General features: G+C 42.0%; 2 protein-coding genes across 8 annotated transcripts in view; both read right to left on the reverse strand.

Annotated features, from left to right (window-relative positions):
* Positions 1 to 169: 169 nt before the first annotated feature.
* On the reverse strand, positions 170 to 1,415 carry ufc1 (ubiquitin-fold modifier conjugating enzyme 1). Its single transcript, XM_042395207.1, has one exon. The coding sequence runs from the start codon at positions 1,286 to 1,288 to the stop codon at positions 773 to 775; it is 516 nt and encodes a 171-aa protein (XP_042251141.1). The 5' UTR covers positions 1,289 to 1,415; the 3' UTR covers positions 170 to 772.
* A 1,783-nt stretch (positions 1,416 to 3,198) lies between these two features.
* LOC121885423 (multidrug resistance-associated protein 1-like) overlaps positions 3,199 to 16,155 on the reverse strand; it is a 43,327-nt gene continuing 30,370 nt past the window's right edge. For 5 of the 7 annotated variants that reach the window (XM_042394862.1, XM_042394860.1, XM_042394865.1 and 2 more), the window contains 13 exons: positions 15,352 to 15,541; positions 13,936 to 14,008; positions 12,639 to 12,747; positions 12,255 to 12,462; positions 11,715 to 12,025; positions 10,041 to 10,240; positions 9,564 to 9,690; positions 9,281 to 9,382; positions 9,021 to 9,167; positions 8,500 to 8,658; positions 8,197 to 8,363; positions 7,880 to 8,074; positions 3,199 to 3,739 (listed from right to left, as the gene is read on the reverse strand). In XM_042394862.1, coding sequence (XP_042250796.1) covers positions 3,604 to 3,739; positions 7,880 to 8,074; positions 8,197 to 8,363; positions 8,500 to 8,658; positions 9,021 to 9,167; positions 9,281 to 9,382; positions 9,564 to 9,690; positions 10,041 to 10,240; positions 11,715 to 12,025; positions 12,255 to 12,462; positions 12,639 to 12,747; positions 13,936 to 14,008; positions 15,352 to 15,541 — 2,124 coding nt within the window. In that variant the 3' untranslated portion in view covers positions 3,199 to 3,603. The remainder of the gene's footprint in view (positions 3,740 to 7,879; positions 8,075 to 8,196; positions 8,364 to 8,499; positions 8,659 to 9,020; positions 9,168 to 9,280; positions 9,383 to 9,563; positions 9,691 to 10,040; positions 10,241 to 11,714; positions 12,026 to 12,254; positions 12,463 to 12,638; positions 12,748 to 13,935; positions 14,009 to 15,351; positions 15,542 to 16,155) is intronic. The other 2 variants (XM_042394864.1, XM_042394863.1) reach the window with 2 other exon arrangements.

Consider the following 16,155-nt stretch of genomic DNA (forward strand, 5'->3'; position numbering starts at 1 on the left):
CAGTTATGGATTTTTTTTAAGGGTTGTTTAGAGACTTTCTCTCATTAACGACTGTTTCCTGTTTAATAGTGTTTCTCACCTTTAATGGTGAAACCTCAGCAGACCTGAGAGTCAATAAAATCACATTAAAGGTAATTAGATGAACAATAATCAATATTCACTTATATGATTGATGTAAATACTAGTGAGGTAATTTATTTACACTGAGACGTTACAGTTAAACAACATCTGTATCACAGACTTTAATAAACAAACAGCAACAAGTAAACAACCAGCTGAAGTCAACCTCCATCACAGGAAACAGATCGATCGATCAGTGACGTCATAACGTCGGTTCGTTTGGAACGTGTGTCTCACCTGTACGGACGGCGAGAAGCTTTATTTAATGCTTCTGTTGCTTCTTCACATCAAATCTTCTCTGCTCAGAATATTTAATCGTGTAAATAAAAACATTAAATTCTTTAGTTATTTTGTATTTGATGAAATAAGAATCTGAGCAGTTAAAGCTCCACATTTTCTGTTTATTTCACATCAAACCACAAAACGTTTCGTCTGCTGAAATTATTATAATTCAAATAGAATCTCATCAATCAATCAATCAATCAATCATTGTTCCCATCAATAATTTCACTGAATGTTTCCCGCCAGAGCTGCAGGTCAGAGAGCAGAGTCTGAATGATATATTGATTAGCAGTCAGCCCCCCCCCCCCCCCCCCCCCCCCCGAATTCATTCATTCATTCAATCATTAAGCAGTTTGTTCGGTCCGTGACGTCACTCCGCCGCCGCCTCGCGCTGCCGCTCCTGGTGGACCACGAGCCCTTTGCTGATCAGGTCCGGGACCTCCACGGCGAGCCACGGTCCGAGTCCCAGCGCCATGAGGTGCGCCAGGCCGAAGCGCGGCGCGTTGCGCGCCCAGAGCGGCGCGAAGTGTTCGGTCAGGCAGATGCGGCCGCCGCGGTACATCTTGGCGGTCTTCCCGTCCAGCTCCGGAACCGCCACCTCGGGTGCCGTATCCGGGTACGTCACCGGGATGTCGAACTCCAGCCGGAACTCGTAGCGCAGCAGCTCGTGGATAAACCAGCACGTGCCGGTCCAGCGCGTACCGTCCGGGTTGGACTCCAGTCGGAACCAGTCGTTGTCCGCCGCCTTGTTCTGCTCCACGAACCGGATCAGCGCCTGGTACTCCTCCTTCAGCCTCTGTGGCCACAGCGCGCGGTCCCGCGGGCCCGCGTGCGTCTTCAGTAGCGGGATCTGCGACACGGCACGGCGCGCGCTCTCGTCCGCCATGTTGTGTCTAAACAGTAAAGTTCAGTCCGGGACCGGGTCTGGATCAGGTCTGTCTTCAGTCCTGGTCCGGCACTGACGTGGACTTCCGGTCTCCGAGTCAACACGAGACACTTCCTGTACAGGATTCTCTGTGGCGCCGCCTGCTGGCGGAAGTTTACACCTACAACATATAATCAATATAGAACTGATCGTTTTATTAACCAGCTGACGTCATTTCAGTTATTCTGGTTCATTTCTCCATCTCATCAATCAGTATTTCATACATATATATATATATATGTGATGTGGTGAACATGTACAGTAGAACATATATATATATATGTATGTATGTGTGTGTGTGTGTGTGTGTGTGTGTGTGTGTATGTATACACACAGACACACACACACACACATATATATATATATATATATATACACACACCGACTGACCAACAGTTCAGCTCACGGGAGCTGAACACAGGAATAACATAAACATAAAATAGACACAGCGGTCTGCAACACTACAAGGTCTATTCAAATACAAAGAGGACAGTCTACAACAGCACAGGCAGTGACACAGACAGGTGCTGAGATGCAGTAAACATGGAGTTAAACAACACATTCATCTAACATTAAGACTGATTTCTTCATAACCAACTTTTAAGTTAATAAAGACTAATTATGGATGTTTCACTCACCAGTTGTTGTCCCTGCTTAGACTGCTGTAGTTTAGTGTATCGTTAGTCCATTTGTGTATTTCTCCATCCTCCATGGAACAAAATAATCTGAACAGTGTAACAAACTTTGTACATTTCACGGTCTCTTTTAAAACTTCATCCTCCTCTCCTTCATGGTGGCAAACCTGCCAACCACTTAGTCCTTATTAGTGTTCATGTCCCGCTCAACACGCAGCAAAGTGAGGTTGGATAGTTTGGCTTCATCCACACACGAACGCAAACAGCTCTTAATGAGCCTCAGAAGGATGAAACGTTGTCTGGCAAGTTTCATTCACCATGAACATAAAAAGACGTGAATATCTCATATTTTGGATAAAGTTTTCAGCAAAGTTTGTCATAAACTTTGAATCGCTGCTTCTGCGGTCTTCACTTCCCGCAGAGTTAACGAGCAGAAATACGGACAGCGACACTCTGCCATTGCAACCCACACTGTGGTGGGAGGGGGGAGTATAGAGAAAGAATAGAAGAAGCTGAGAGAGTTAAGTTCTGCTATTCCTGCTGCACCTGCGGGGTCGAGCGCTACGTCCCCAGCGGGCCCCTACTGAGTGTGGGCCCCGGGGGGGGGCCGCCCCCTCTGCCCCCACGGTCGCTCCACTTATGGTCTCATTTAAAAACAGCTTGATAAAGCAGCTAATATGGCAAACTTCAGGCGAGAGGCAGGTAGTCGGCTACAAGCGAACCGAAGCAAACAGACGGGGGCTTTGAAGGTTGTACCATTTTGAGGGGGGGGGGGGGGGGGGGGTGTGTAGGCTATCTATCTATCTATCTATCATCTATCTATCATCTATCTATCATCTATCTATCTATCTATCTGTCTATCTATCATCTATCTATCTCTCTATCTATCTGTCTATCTATCTATCATCTATCTATCTATCATCTATCTATCATCTATCTATCATCTATCTATCTATCTATCTATCTATCATCTATCTATCTATCTATCTGTCTATCATCTCTCTATCTATCTATCATCTATCTATCTATCTATCTATCTATCTGTCTATCTATCTATCATCTATCTATCATCTATCTATCTATCATCTATCTATCATCTATCTATCTATCATCTATCTATCATCTATCTATCATCTATCTGTCTTTTATAAACACATAAGCTATAAATGTACTTCTTCCATCTTGTTTCGTAACAACATTCAGCAGAACATGTGCTCAATAAAAGTATCATAGATCTCACAGGAAACATCATGAAGTTTATTTTCTGTTGAAACAGGAACATGTGACATCATCATAGCAGATAAATCCTGCTGCTCACTAACACACAGCCTGCAGGAAGATCGATCACAACAGTTATCAAGAAGCTCAAAACTAGAATAAAAGAAGATACAGATTGTCCATCATGAGACTGATGAAGTTATAAATTAAGTTCTCTTCATGGTTGTCACTTCTGTAAACGTCCAAAACAAGTTAGAGATAAAAAGACTGAACATCCAGACGTGGTCGGGCTGCTCTGAACTGATCTTTCAAAGATGTACCAACTATAAACCTGTAGTCCTCATCCATCTAACAGGTTCACACACCCATCCAGGTTTTTACTCCTTACTGCACTGACTGCACAGAGGAACAGACATCACATGTTTACTGCGTGTTGATTGGTTTAAATGAGTCTGTCAGACCGGCCTGGAGGCACATCTGATAGAAGTGGCCCTGCTGCTGGAAGAGCTGGGAGGGGGAGTCCATCTCTGCGATGGAGCCTCGGTCCATCACGACGACCCTGAGACACAGAAACAAGACGAATCAGACCGACGTCCGCAGGTTTTAACAAACAGAATCTGTATTAAAGGGTCAGAAAACCTGCTCTCTTAAGAGTTCAGTGAGACCTGCATCACATGTTCTACTGTGCATGATCATCACATGTTCTACTGTACATGATCATCACATGTTCTACTGTACATGTGCATCATATGTTCTACTGTACATGTTCACCACATGTTCTACTGTACATGTTCACCACATGTTCTACTGTACATGTGCATCACATGTTCTACTGTGCATGATCATCACATGTTCTACTGTACATGTTCATCACATGTTCTACTGTACATGATCATCACATGTTCTACTGTGCATGATCATCACATGTTCTACTGTACATGTTCACCACATGTTCTACTGTACATGTTCACCACATGTTCTACTGTACATGATCATCACATGTTCTACTGTGCATGATCATCACATGTTCTACTGTACATGATCATCACATGTTCTACTGTGCATGATCATCACATGTTCTACTGTGCATGATCATCACATGTTCTACTGTACATGTTCACCACATGTTCTACTGTACATGATCATCACATGTTCTACTGTGCATGATCATCACATGTTCTACTGTACATGATCATCACATGTTCTACTGTGCATGATCATCACATGTTCTACTGTACATGTTCATCACATGTTCTACTGTACATGTGCATCATATGTTCTACTGTACATGTTCACCACATGTTCTACTGTACATGTTCACCACATGTTCTACTGTACATGTGCATCACATGTTCTACTGTGCATGACCATCACATGTTCTACTGTACATGTTCATCACATGTTCTACTGTACATGATCATCACATGTTCTACTGTGCATGATCATCACATGTTCTACTGTACATGTTCACCACATGTTCTACTGTACATGATCATCACATGTTCTACTGTGCATGATCATCACATGTTCTACTGTACATGATCATCACATGTTCTACTGTGCATGATCATCACATGTTCTACTGTGCATGTTCACCACATCACATGTTCTACTGTACATGTTCATCACATGTTCTACTGTGCATGTTCACCACATGTTCTACTGTACATGATCATCACATGTTCTACTGTACATGTTCACCACATGTTCTACTGTACATGATCATCACATGTTCTACTGTGCATGATCATCACATGTTCTACTGTACATGTTCACCACATGTTCTACTGTACATGATCATCACATGTTCTACTGTACATGTTCATCACATGTTCTACTGTACATGATCATCACATGTTCTACTGTGCATGATCATCACATGTTCTACTGTACATGTTCACCACATCACATGTTCTACTGTGCATGTGCATCACATCACATGTTCTACTGTACATGTTCATCACATCACATGTTCTACTGTACATGTGCATCACATCACATGTTCTACTGGACATGTGCATCACATCACATGTTCTACTGTACATGTTCACCACATCACATGTTCTACTGTACATGTTCATCACATGTTCTACTGTACATGTTCACCACATCACATGTTCTACTGTACATGTTCACCACATGTTCTACTGTACATGTTCACCACATCACATGTTCTACTGTACATGTTCATCACATCACATGTTCTACTGTACATGTTCATCACATGTTCTATTGTGCATGATCATCACATGTTCTACTGTACATGTTCACCACATCACATGTTCTACTGTACATGTGCATCACATCACATGTTCTACTGTACATGTTCACCACATCACATGTTCTACTGTACATGATCATCACATGTTCTACTGTACATGTTCACCACATCACATGTTCTACTGTACATGTTCATCACATGTTCTACTGTACATGATCATCACATGTTCTACTGTACATGTTCACCACATGTTCTACTGTACATGTTCACCACATCACATGTTCTACTGTACATGTGCATCACATCACATGTTCTACTGTACATGTTCACCACATGTTCTACTGTACATGTTCACCACATCACATGTTCTACTGTGCATGTGCATCACATGTTCTACTGTGCATGATCATCACATGTTCTACTGTACATGTTCATCACATGTTCTACTGTACATGTGCATCATATGTTCTACTGTACATGTTCACCACATGTTCTACTGTACATGTTCACCACATGTTCTACTGTACATGTGCATCACATGTTCTACTGTGCATGATCATCACATGTTCTACTGTACATGTTCATCACATGTTCTACTGTACATGATCATCACATGTTCTACTGTGCATGATCATCACATGTTCTACTGTACATGTTCACCACATGTTCTACTGTACATGATCATCACATGTTCTACTGTGCATGATCATCACATGTTCTACTGTACATGATCATCACATGTTCTACTGTGCATGATCATCACATGTTCTACTGTGCATGTTCACCACATCACATGTTCTACTGTACATGTTCATCACATGTTCTACTGTGCATGTTCACCACATGTTCTACTGTACATGATCATCACATGTTCTACTGTACATGTTCACCACATGTTCTACTGTACATGATCATCACATGTTCTACTGTGCATGATCATCACATGTTCTACTGTACATGTTCACCACATGTTCTACTGTACATGATCATCACATGTTCTACTGTACATGTTCATCACATGTTCTACTGTACATGATCATCACATGTTCTACTGTGCATGATCATCACATGTTCTACTGTACATGTTCACCACATGTTCTACTGTACATGTTCACCACATCACATGTTCTACTGTGCATGTGCATCACATCACATGTTCTACTGTACATGTTCATCACATCACATGTTCTACTGTACATGTGCATCACATCACATGTTCTACTGGACATGTGCATCACATCACATGTTCTACTGTACATGTTCACCACATCACATGTTCTACTGTACATGTTCATCACATGTTCTACTGTACATGTTCATCACATGTTCTACTGTACATGTTCACCACATCACATGTTCTACTGTACATGTTCACCACATGTTCTACTGTACATGTTCACCACATCACATGTTCTACTGTACATGTTCATCACATCACATGTTCTACTGTACATGTTCATCACATGTTCTATTGTGCATGATCATCACATGTTCTACTGTACATGTTCACCACATCACATGTTCTACTGTACATGTGCATCACATCACATGTTCTACTGTACATGTTCACCACATCACATGTTCTACTGTACATGATCATCACATGTTCTACTGTACATGTTCACCACATCACATGTTCTACTGTACATGTTCATCACATGTTCTACTGTACATGATCATCACATGTTCTACTGTACATGTTCACCACATGTTCTACTGTACATGTTCACCACATCACATGTTCTACTGTACATGTGCATCACATCACATGTTCTACTGTACATGTTCACCACATCACATGTTCTACTGTACATGTTCATCACATGTTCTACTGTACATGATCATCACATGTTCTACTGTACATGTGCATCACATGTTCTACTGTACATGTTCATCACATCACATGTTCTACTGTACATGTTCACCACATCACATGTTCTACTGTACATGTTCATCACATCACATGTTCTACTGTACATGTGCATCTCATGTTCTACTGTACATGATCATCACATGTTCTACTGTACATGTTCATCACATGTTCTACTGTACATGTGCATCATATGTTCTACTGTACATGTTCACCACATCATATGTTCTACTGTACATGTTCATCACATGTTCTACTGTACATGTGCATCATATGTTCTACTGTACATGTTCACCACATCATATGTTCTACTGTACATGTGCATCACATGTTCTACTGTACATGATCATCACATGTTCTACTGTACATGTTCACCACATCATATGTTCTACTGTACATGTGCATCACATGTTCTACTGTACATGTGCATCACATGTTCTACTGTACATGTTCATCACATGTTCTACTGTACATGATCATCACATGTTCTACTGTACATGATCATCACATCACATGTTCTACTTTAAACGTACATATGACCCTTGACTCTGCAGGCGGGTCGTAATGGTCGATGGGTCAAGTACCTGCTGGTGGTTCAAGTATCGTACCTGCTGTAGTCCAGGATGGTGTTGAGGCGGTGGGCAATGGTCAGGACCGTGCAGTCCTTAAACTGAGTCCGGATGGTGGACTGGATCAACTGGTCCATCTCCAGGTCCACAGCTGCTGTGGCTTCATCCAGAACCAGGATCCTGGTCTTTCTCAGCAGAGCTCGGGCCAGACACAGCAGCTGCCGCTGACCTACACTGCAAATATACACAGTAATCTGATGTCACTTCCCCTGAAGTCACAGAGCCGTTTCTACACGGTGTTTAATAACATCATCAATATATCGGCATGGCAACAGCCAGGTAACTGGCTGATCTACCTGAGGTTCTCTCCTCCTTCGCAGCACTGATGGTTGAGTTTTTGTGGCAGAGCGGACACAAAGGCGTGTAGGTGAGCCAGCTGCAGAGCTCTCCACAGCTCCTCATCTGAACAGGTGTCAAAGGGGTCCAAATTCATCCTCAGAGACCCTGAGAACAGCACCGGGTCCTGCAGAGCAAAGGTCAGAGGTCACTGCCGCCATCATAGTGCATAACACTCACATAATATTTTAACACTGTCACACTGCTGATCCCTGTTACCTGGATACGTACCTACTGACCTACCTGCAGAGTTCGTGTCTCACCTGAGGGATGATGGTGATTCTGGAGCGGAGCTCATGAAGGCCGATCTGAGCGATGTTGATCCCGTCAATGCAGATCTGTCCCTTCACCGCCTCCAGGATCCGGAACAGTCCCAAAGCCAGGGAGGACTTCCCCGCTCCGGTCCGTCCAACAATCCCCACCTGCAGATTCAACAGGAAATACTGTTTCTTGTTTGTTATGAACAAGAAAAGTTCCCTTGCAGGAAGGGATGAAGCACGAAGAACATGCAGCTCTGACATCTAACCTACAGGAAGCAGAAAACTTTGATCCTCACATTAAACTCATAAAACCTCTGAAGCAATCGTAAGAAAGCATCGTAAACCATGACAACATCTGTGTTCATAAATAACACAAGTTTTATAATGATGGCAAATAACAAAGATCAGAGAGTAGCTCACACTCAGAGTTTAACCATCCAGACTAACAAGGATCTGCATGTGAGCGCCAGCAGCTGATGAGTGATCAGTAGTTCAGTAGTAGTTAGACTGTGATCGGTGCTGACCTTCTCTTTGTCCTGGATACTGATGGAGATTCCCTTCAAGGCCCAGTCCAGACCTTTACGGTACTGCAGTCCGTAGTCCTCAAACTGGATGGTCCCTGTGGTGGGCCAAGCTGCAGGCAGCAGACTGGCCGGGAGTGTCCAGGCGGCCTGGAGACAAAGAGGGTCAGAGGAGCTGCAGAGCATCACAGCTGTGACAGGAGGTCAGTAATCAGGTCAACACAGAAACACTTCGGACCGAGAGAGTTGATGTAAACTTGCACCTCTTTGGGGGTGTCAATGTACTCCTTCACTCTCTCCACTGACACAATGTTGTTCTCTACGTCAGTCCAGGATCGAACAATCCAGCTCAAGATCCCTGTCACCTGCAAACACAAATGCTGCGTCAGTCACCTGAACATTGCTGTCTTCATGTGCTGTTTGTTGGCTGGCAGGAGTGAAATCTCCACCCGCTGCTGCTCGGGGCACCTTCATGTTGGTGGGAGGAACTGGAGTGTATTAAGACTTGAACACATGCGATTCCAGTTTGGTGAGTGTGTGTTTGACCTGGAGAGAGTGTGTCACCGCCAATCCCACGATGCCTGGGCTCAGCTCAGCCCGACTTCGCACCGACAGGATGGCAGCAGCTAGAACAAGCAGATTCCCCAAAAACTCCAGATTCACCGCCAGCCATCTGACAGACACCAGATCAGTATTACAATATCAAATCATCAACAACGATCTGCAAAACATATAAAATGTACATAAATATAATAACAATATTTTTAACATGAGCAATATCCTTGATATCAGCAGAAACCAGCAGCCATCTGAGAGCCAGACAGCGTTTCATCTAAAAAGTACATTATCTCACAAATACAGATACAGTATGATATATAACTACAGAAACATCAGCACAATGTAAAAAATACTTCTTTAAAATATTGTCTAAAAATTACCAGAAATATGTGAGACACTGCAGAAACTCAGCAGAACAAACACAAACTGTAAATTTTAAAGTTTTTCTCTGTTGCTGAAATGAACCTGGTGGCGACAAAGCGAGGGAAATAAGCCTCCTGGTTGTTGTCAATGCGATGGTCGGCCTGCAGCACAAAGCGCCGCTGTTCACCGAAGGCTCGAATGATGCTGGCGCCCTGCACTGTCTCGTTGAAGTGGCTGTAGATCGGCGAGCGACTTACTGCCTCCAGGCGTCGCAGCTGACATGACGCCGCCACGTAGAAACTCTGCAGACCAGAAGCATAAAAATAATAGTTTCAGAAAACACCGAAAAGACCTGGGGTCTCATTTATAAAACAGTGTTTAGGATCCACACTAAAAGTTTACGTGCGTACAAAGGCTGAAAATGGCTTGTGCCAAAAAATAATCAGATTTATAAAACCAAGTATATGCATAAATGCACGTATATTTCCCTTCATAGATCACCGTGGAAATGTGCGCACGTAGATCAGCCTCATGTCCCGCCTCCACGCGCCCACATTCAACCCTAAATGGTCGATGCAAAAGCCTTCATGAATATTGATGTTCATGTGTCTCTTTCAACGCACCAATCAGTCTCTTTGTCTTTAGACACCTGACCAATCAGTGTCGAGAGTCAGCGTATCGGACCCGCCCACGTCACTTGCGCTCAGCAGCAGCAGAGGAGGGACCGCAGCAGCCATGAACGGACTTTTACCGTTTTATTTCCACGTTTTCAGACGTCTTGAACTTATGTGTGTAACCAAAACAAGCATAAACAACTTATGGTAAAGTCAGACATCTCTGGTTAAATGTTACCCTGCAGCGGGCCAGCTCCCAGTTAACCAGTATGAGTCGTTTTTACACCACACACTCAATATCTACTGTACAATAAACACTGTATTGGTTGATATTGACATACAGGTGTTTCTCTAACTGACACAGTGAGTGCAGGTGGTGAAGATGTGGCGGTGAGTGTGTGTGGCAGCCACCGCGGTGTCTCCAGTGTCTCTGCGCTTAACAACACACATAAACTACACGGGAACTAAACTCATACCTGCTGATATATGCACAGTATAACCAAACATTAAACATCTATCAACACTCTGTCCTGCAAATATGTTTTAGTTACGTTTGTTTAAGTTATTGATGTCATCTTGGATTTCTACAATGGATGATGATAATGTCATCGGTTAGTTAACGTGTCTGAGGTGAAAATGAATCAGTATATTCACACTGAGCTCCTATCAGAGAAAGTAAAGCCAGACTTTGCAGAATCCTGCCACATCCTGACATCGTTCATTTCAGCAGCTGCTGCTCCGGGTGAGACAGCGCTGATGAAACGTTGACTTTAAGATCTGACTTGTTTTATATCTTTTCATATTGAAAGATGTTTATGGAATAATTATGGCTGACTGCAAGCCCCAGTACAGATAACACTGCTGGTTTGAATGTTCATGATAACGTGGATCAATAATTAATGTTTGATATGAAGTGAGATTAAATGTGTGAGAGGATTATTATACATCTGGCTTTAATTCACCACCTCACCATCTGTCGATGATTTCCCGTCTTGTAAATGTTGGTACGCCTGCTCAGAGTTTACGTACAGCTGCACACATTCTCCCAACAAGTTTGTTTTTATAGATCATAACTTTGTGGGAAGTGGCGTCGCCTCTTTCAGCAACAGTTATAAATGAGACCCCTGATCTGTACATCGGAGATGATCAGATAAAGTTTTACCTGAATGAAGATGTAGAGACATGTGAGCGGCACAAGCACCAGCCCAGTGAACGGTGTTGCCAGCAGCACAATGATGCAGACCTCAAGCAGCTTGAACAGGTAGCCCAACATCATCTTCAGCCCCTCAGGAATCATGCAGTCGATGGCGTCGATCTCCTTGGAGAAGCGATTCAGCAGGTTTCCGCTGGGTGTCGCCTCGAAGAAGGACATGGGCGAGCGCAGGACGCTGTGTAGCAGGTCGGCGTGGAGATGACGCGACGCGACGATGCCCCCCAGAGCGATAGCCAGCGTTGTCCCAAACATGGCCGCTCCTGGAAGTGTAAACATACGATGAAGACTAGAGCAAACGCCAGTGGTGAAGATTTAATCATGTGACTCTGAGGTGTCAGTGAACCTGATCAATACTGAAATAAAGCAATAAGTCAGTATGTTCAATGGCTTTAACTTTTGTTGTCCACCCAGTCAGAGCAGCAGCTGGATATCAGTAAAATATCATCATCTTCAGTGCATCAACATCTGGCTGAGTGACCTTTGACCCACCCTGGGTGACACCCAGCGCTCCAAACACGCTGAGTTTCAACTCGTGGTCACTCTGTGTGCCATTGACGGGCTGCTCATCAGCCCACAGGCTCAGCCAATAGCTGTAGGCCAACGAGGCGGCCTGTTGGAAGGCGCAGAGAAAGATGATGGTCATGATGAAGGTCAGGCCGACGGTCCTGAAGTACTCTCTGTACATCTGCAGCTTCACCTGACCACAGAAGAAGAACTTCCTGTTAGGGCGATGGCAAGACACCAAACAGGTTCATCACATCATTCAAACATCAGACTTATTCCATGTTTGTGTTGTTTCTTTAAATCCTGACTATAAAGGTGTTAATAATAACAACAATGATGATGATGATGATGAGGAGGAGGAGGTCCCACCCTGCCTGTGTGAGCCTCATCAGCCTGAGTAAGTTTCCCAGAATCCTCAGGGTCTGAGTCCTGATCGACAGCCTCCATCATCTGAACACTGGCACCACTCAGGTCACAGCTGGAACACACAACCAGATGTTACTGTACAGCATCACAGCTGGAACCAGTGTCCATCATCAGATCATCAGCTCTCACAGATATTAAAAATACAGTCAGAGTTTACAGCTTTGGGTCAGATGTTGAAAGAGTTCATACATACAGCTTTATGTATGTATGAACACCATCATGTACACAACAAAAGAACATCAGTAGTTTGTTGAACTGACGTCACACCTTCTTTCATGTTTATTTCTAAAATGATCCCTGCAGACACTGTGGTAGTATCATTCTTCTTCTGTAGTTTTCTCTTCCATTTTGGAGCTTTGAATCATACCCATAAACCTCGCTGAGGTGTTGAGAGGAGATGATGAAGATCTGCTCCTGTTTGTGCAGCATACTGGAGATAAACTGTCTTGACATGCAGCAGCATGTCATCTGCTTGTCGTCATGTGTGATATCTTCAGTCTGTGTATGTAAGTACCTGATCAGTACTTCAGACTGTGTATGTAAGTACCTGATCAGTACTTCAGTCTGTGTATGTAAGTACCTGATCAGTACTTCAGTCTGTGTATGTAAGTACCTGATCAGTACTTCAGTCTGTGTATGTAAGTACCTGATCAGTACTTCAGTCTGTGTATGTAAGTACCTGATCAGTACTTCAGTCTGTGTATGTAAGCACCTGATCAGTACTTCAGTCTGTGTATGTAAGTACCTGATCAGTACTTCAGTCTGTGTATGTAAGCACCTGATCAGTACTTCAGTCTGTGTATGTAAGTACCTGATCAGTACTTCAGTCTGTGTATGTAAGTACCTGATCAGTACTTCAGTCTGTGTATGTAAGCACCTGATCAGTACTTCAGTCTGTGTATGTAAGTACCTGATCAGTACTTCAGTCTGTGTATGTAAGTACCTGATCAGTACTTCAGTCTGTGTATGTAAGTACCTGATCAGTACTTCAGACTGTGTATGTAAGTACCTGATCAGTACTTCAGTCTGTGTATGTAAGTACCTGATCAGTACTTCAGACTGTGTATGTAAGTACCTGATCAGTACTTCAGACTGTGTATGTAAGTACCTGATCAGTACTTCAGTCTGTGTATGTAAGTACCTGATCAGTACTTCAGACTGTGTATGTAAGTACCTGATCAGTACTTCAGACTGTGTATGTAAGTACCTGATCAGTACTTCAGTCTGTGTATGTAAGTACCTGATCAGCTGCTCCTGAGACAGATCGATGGAGAAATCCGTCATACTGAGGCGAGACAACGACTTCCTGCTGCCTGGAAACACAAACAATTATATTGTTTTACCATCAGGACATTTAATAATAAGTAAACTAACTGTAACCTCTCTAACTGTTATAATAATAAAATATAAACTAACTGTAACCTCTCTAACTGTTATAATAATAAAATATAAACTAACTGTAACCTCTCTAACTGTTATAATAATAAAATATAAACTAACTGTAACCTCTCTAACTGTTATAATAATAAAATATAAACTAACTGTAACCTCTCTAACTGTTATAATAATAAAATATAAACTAACTGTAACCTCTCTAACTGTTATAATAATAAAATATAAACTAACTGTAACCTCTCTAACTGTTATAATAATAAAATATAAACTAACTGTAACCTCTCTAACTGTTATAATAATAAAATATAAACTAACTGTAACCTCTCTAACTGTTATAATAATAAAATATAAACTAACTGTAACCTCTCTAACTGTTATAATAATAAAATATAAACTAACTGTAACCTCTCTAACTGTTATAATAATAAAATATAAACTAACTGTAACCTCTCTAACTGTTATAATAATAAAATATAAACTAACTGTAACCTCTCTAACTGTTATAATAATAAAATATAAACTAACTGTAACCTCTCTAACTGTTATAATAATAAAATATAAACTAACTGTAACCTCTCTAACCGTTATAATAATAAAATATAAACTAACTGTAACCTCTCTAACCGTTATAATAATAAAATATAAACTAACTGTAACCTCTCTAACCGTTATAATAATAAAATATAAACTAACTGTAACCTCTCTAACTGTTATAATAATAAAATATAAACTAACTGTAACCTCTCTAACTGTTATAATAATAAAATATAAACTAACTGTAACCTCTCTAACTGTTATAATAATAAAATATAAACTAACTGTAACCTCTCTAACTGTTATAATAATAAAATATAAACTAACTGTAACCTCTCTAACTGTTATAATAATAAAATATAAACTAACTGTAACCTCTCTAACTGTTATAATAATAAAATATAAACTAACTGTAACCTCTCTAACTGTTATAATAATAAAATATAAACTAACTGTAACCTCTCTAACTGTTATAATAATAAAATATAAACTAACTGTAACCTCTTTAACCTTCCTGACCAAATTATAAACTGGTTCAGTGAACCAAGACACTCCTCTGATTTATATTTTGATCAAATCAATAACAGACATCAGATCAAAGGAGCTGCAGTCTATCCTGTTCTCTTTATTTCTGATCTGAACACTCAGCTGACAGCCAGTAAACACATATCTGATAATCAGTTTGTTGATCATTTCATTGATCAGTGTAGTGATCAGTTTGTTTTACTCTTGTCCCTGTGGGCGGAGCTCTCTCTGCGGTGTGGCCCACTGAAGGTGTGGATGAGGTGGGCGAAGGCTCCCTTCCGGTCCATCAGCTCCATGAAGGATCCCATCTCAGAGATCTGACCCCCCTCCATCACCAGGACCAGGTCTGCCTTAGTCAGGAAGCTGAGGCCATGAGTCACCAGCAGCCGAGTCTGAATAACAACAAACACAATGAGTTGTGTGTCCCAGGTGGTGGGCTGACATGCGATACATTTAATATTAATAAACCAATACTAAATGAGCTGCTCTGCTCTGGGTGAGCTCTGCTGTCACTACATTGCAGTCTGACAGTACAGTAGTAGTGTTGTAGTATGTGGGGGGGGGCTACATCACAGCCTGTTGTGAACAGAGACAAAACACAATGGAGCAGCAGTAGAGATTTATTTAGATCAGTTCCACAGATCTACACATTCACGGCTTTGTATTTACTTACAGACGTGCTGTGTGTTAGTAGTGCAAGAGGTCTGCAGCTGTATACAGGATTCACTATCAGGCTCCAAATGGTTGTGCCAATGACATGTTTACCGGCCAAATCTGCCTTTTCTGGCTTCTACTTCTGAAACTATTGTTTGCATTTCACCAGCAGTTAAGTGTTTCTACATTTTTACCATCACGGTCCTCTTTGCAATTAGCGACAGCTGCTGCACTGCTGCACGACTCCAGCAGAGTTTTCCTTATATAGAGAAATGGGGACGTTAATATGCTAATTACTGATAGCGGGCACAAGTCTGTCAATTTAGAATAATTCTGATTCACCAACATACAC

The sequence above is a fragment of the Thunnus maccoyii genome, chromosome 19 (assembly GCF_910596095.1).
Source record: "Thunnus maccoyii chromosome 19, fThuMac1.1, whole genome shotgun sequence".
NCBI lineage: Eukaryota > Metazoa > Chordata > Actinopteri > Scombriformes > Scombridae > Thunnus > Thunnus maccoyii.

Coding starts and splice junctions, on each gene's coding strand:
- ufc1 (XM_042395207.1), bottom strand. CDS start 1,288: ATGGCGGACGAGAGCGCGCGCCGTGCCGTGTCGCAGATCCCGCTACTG.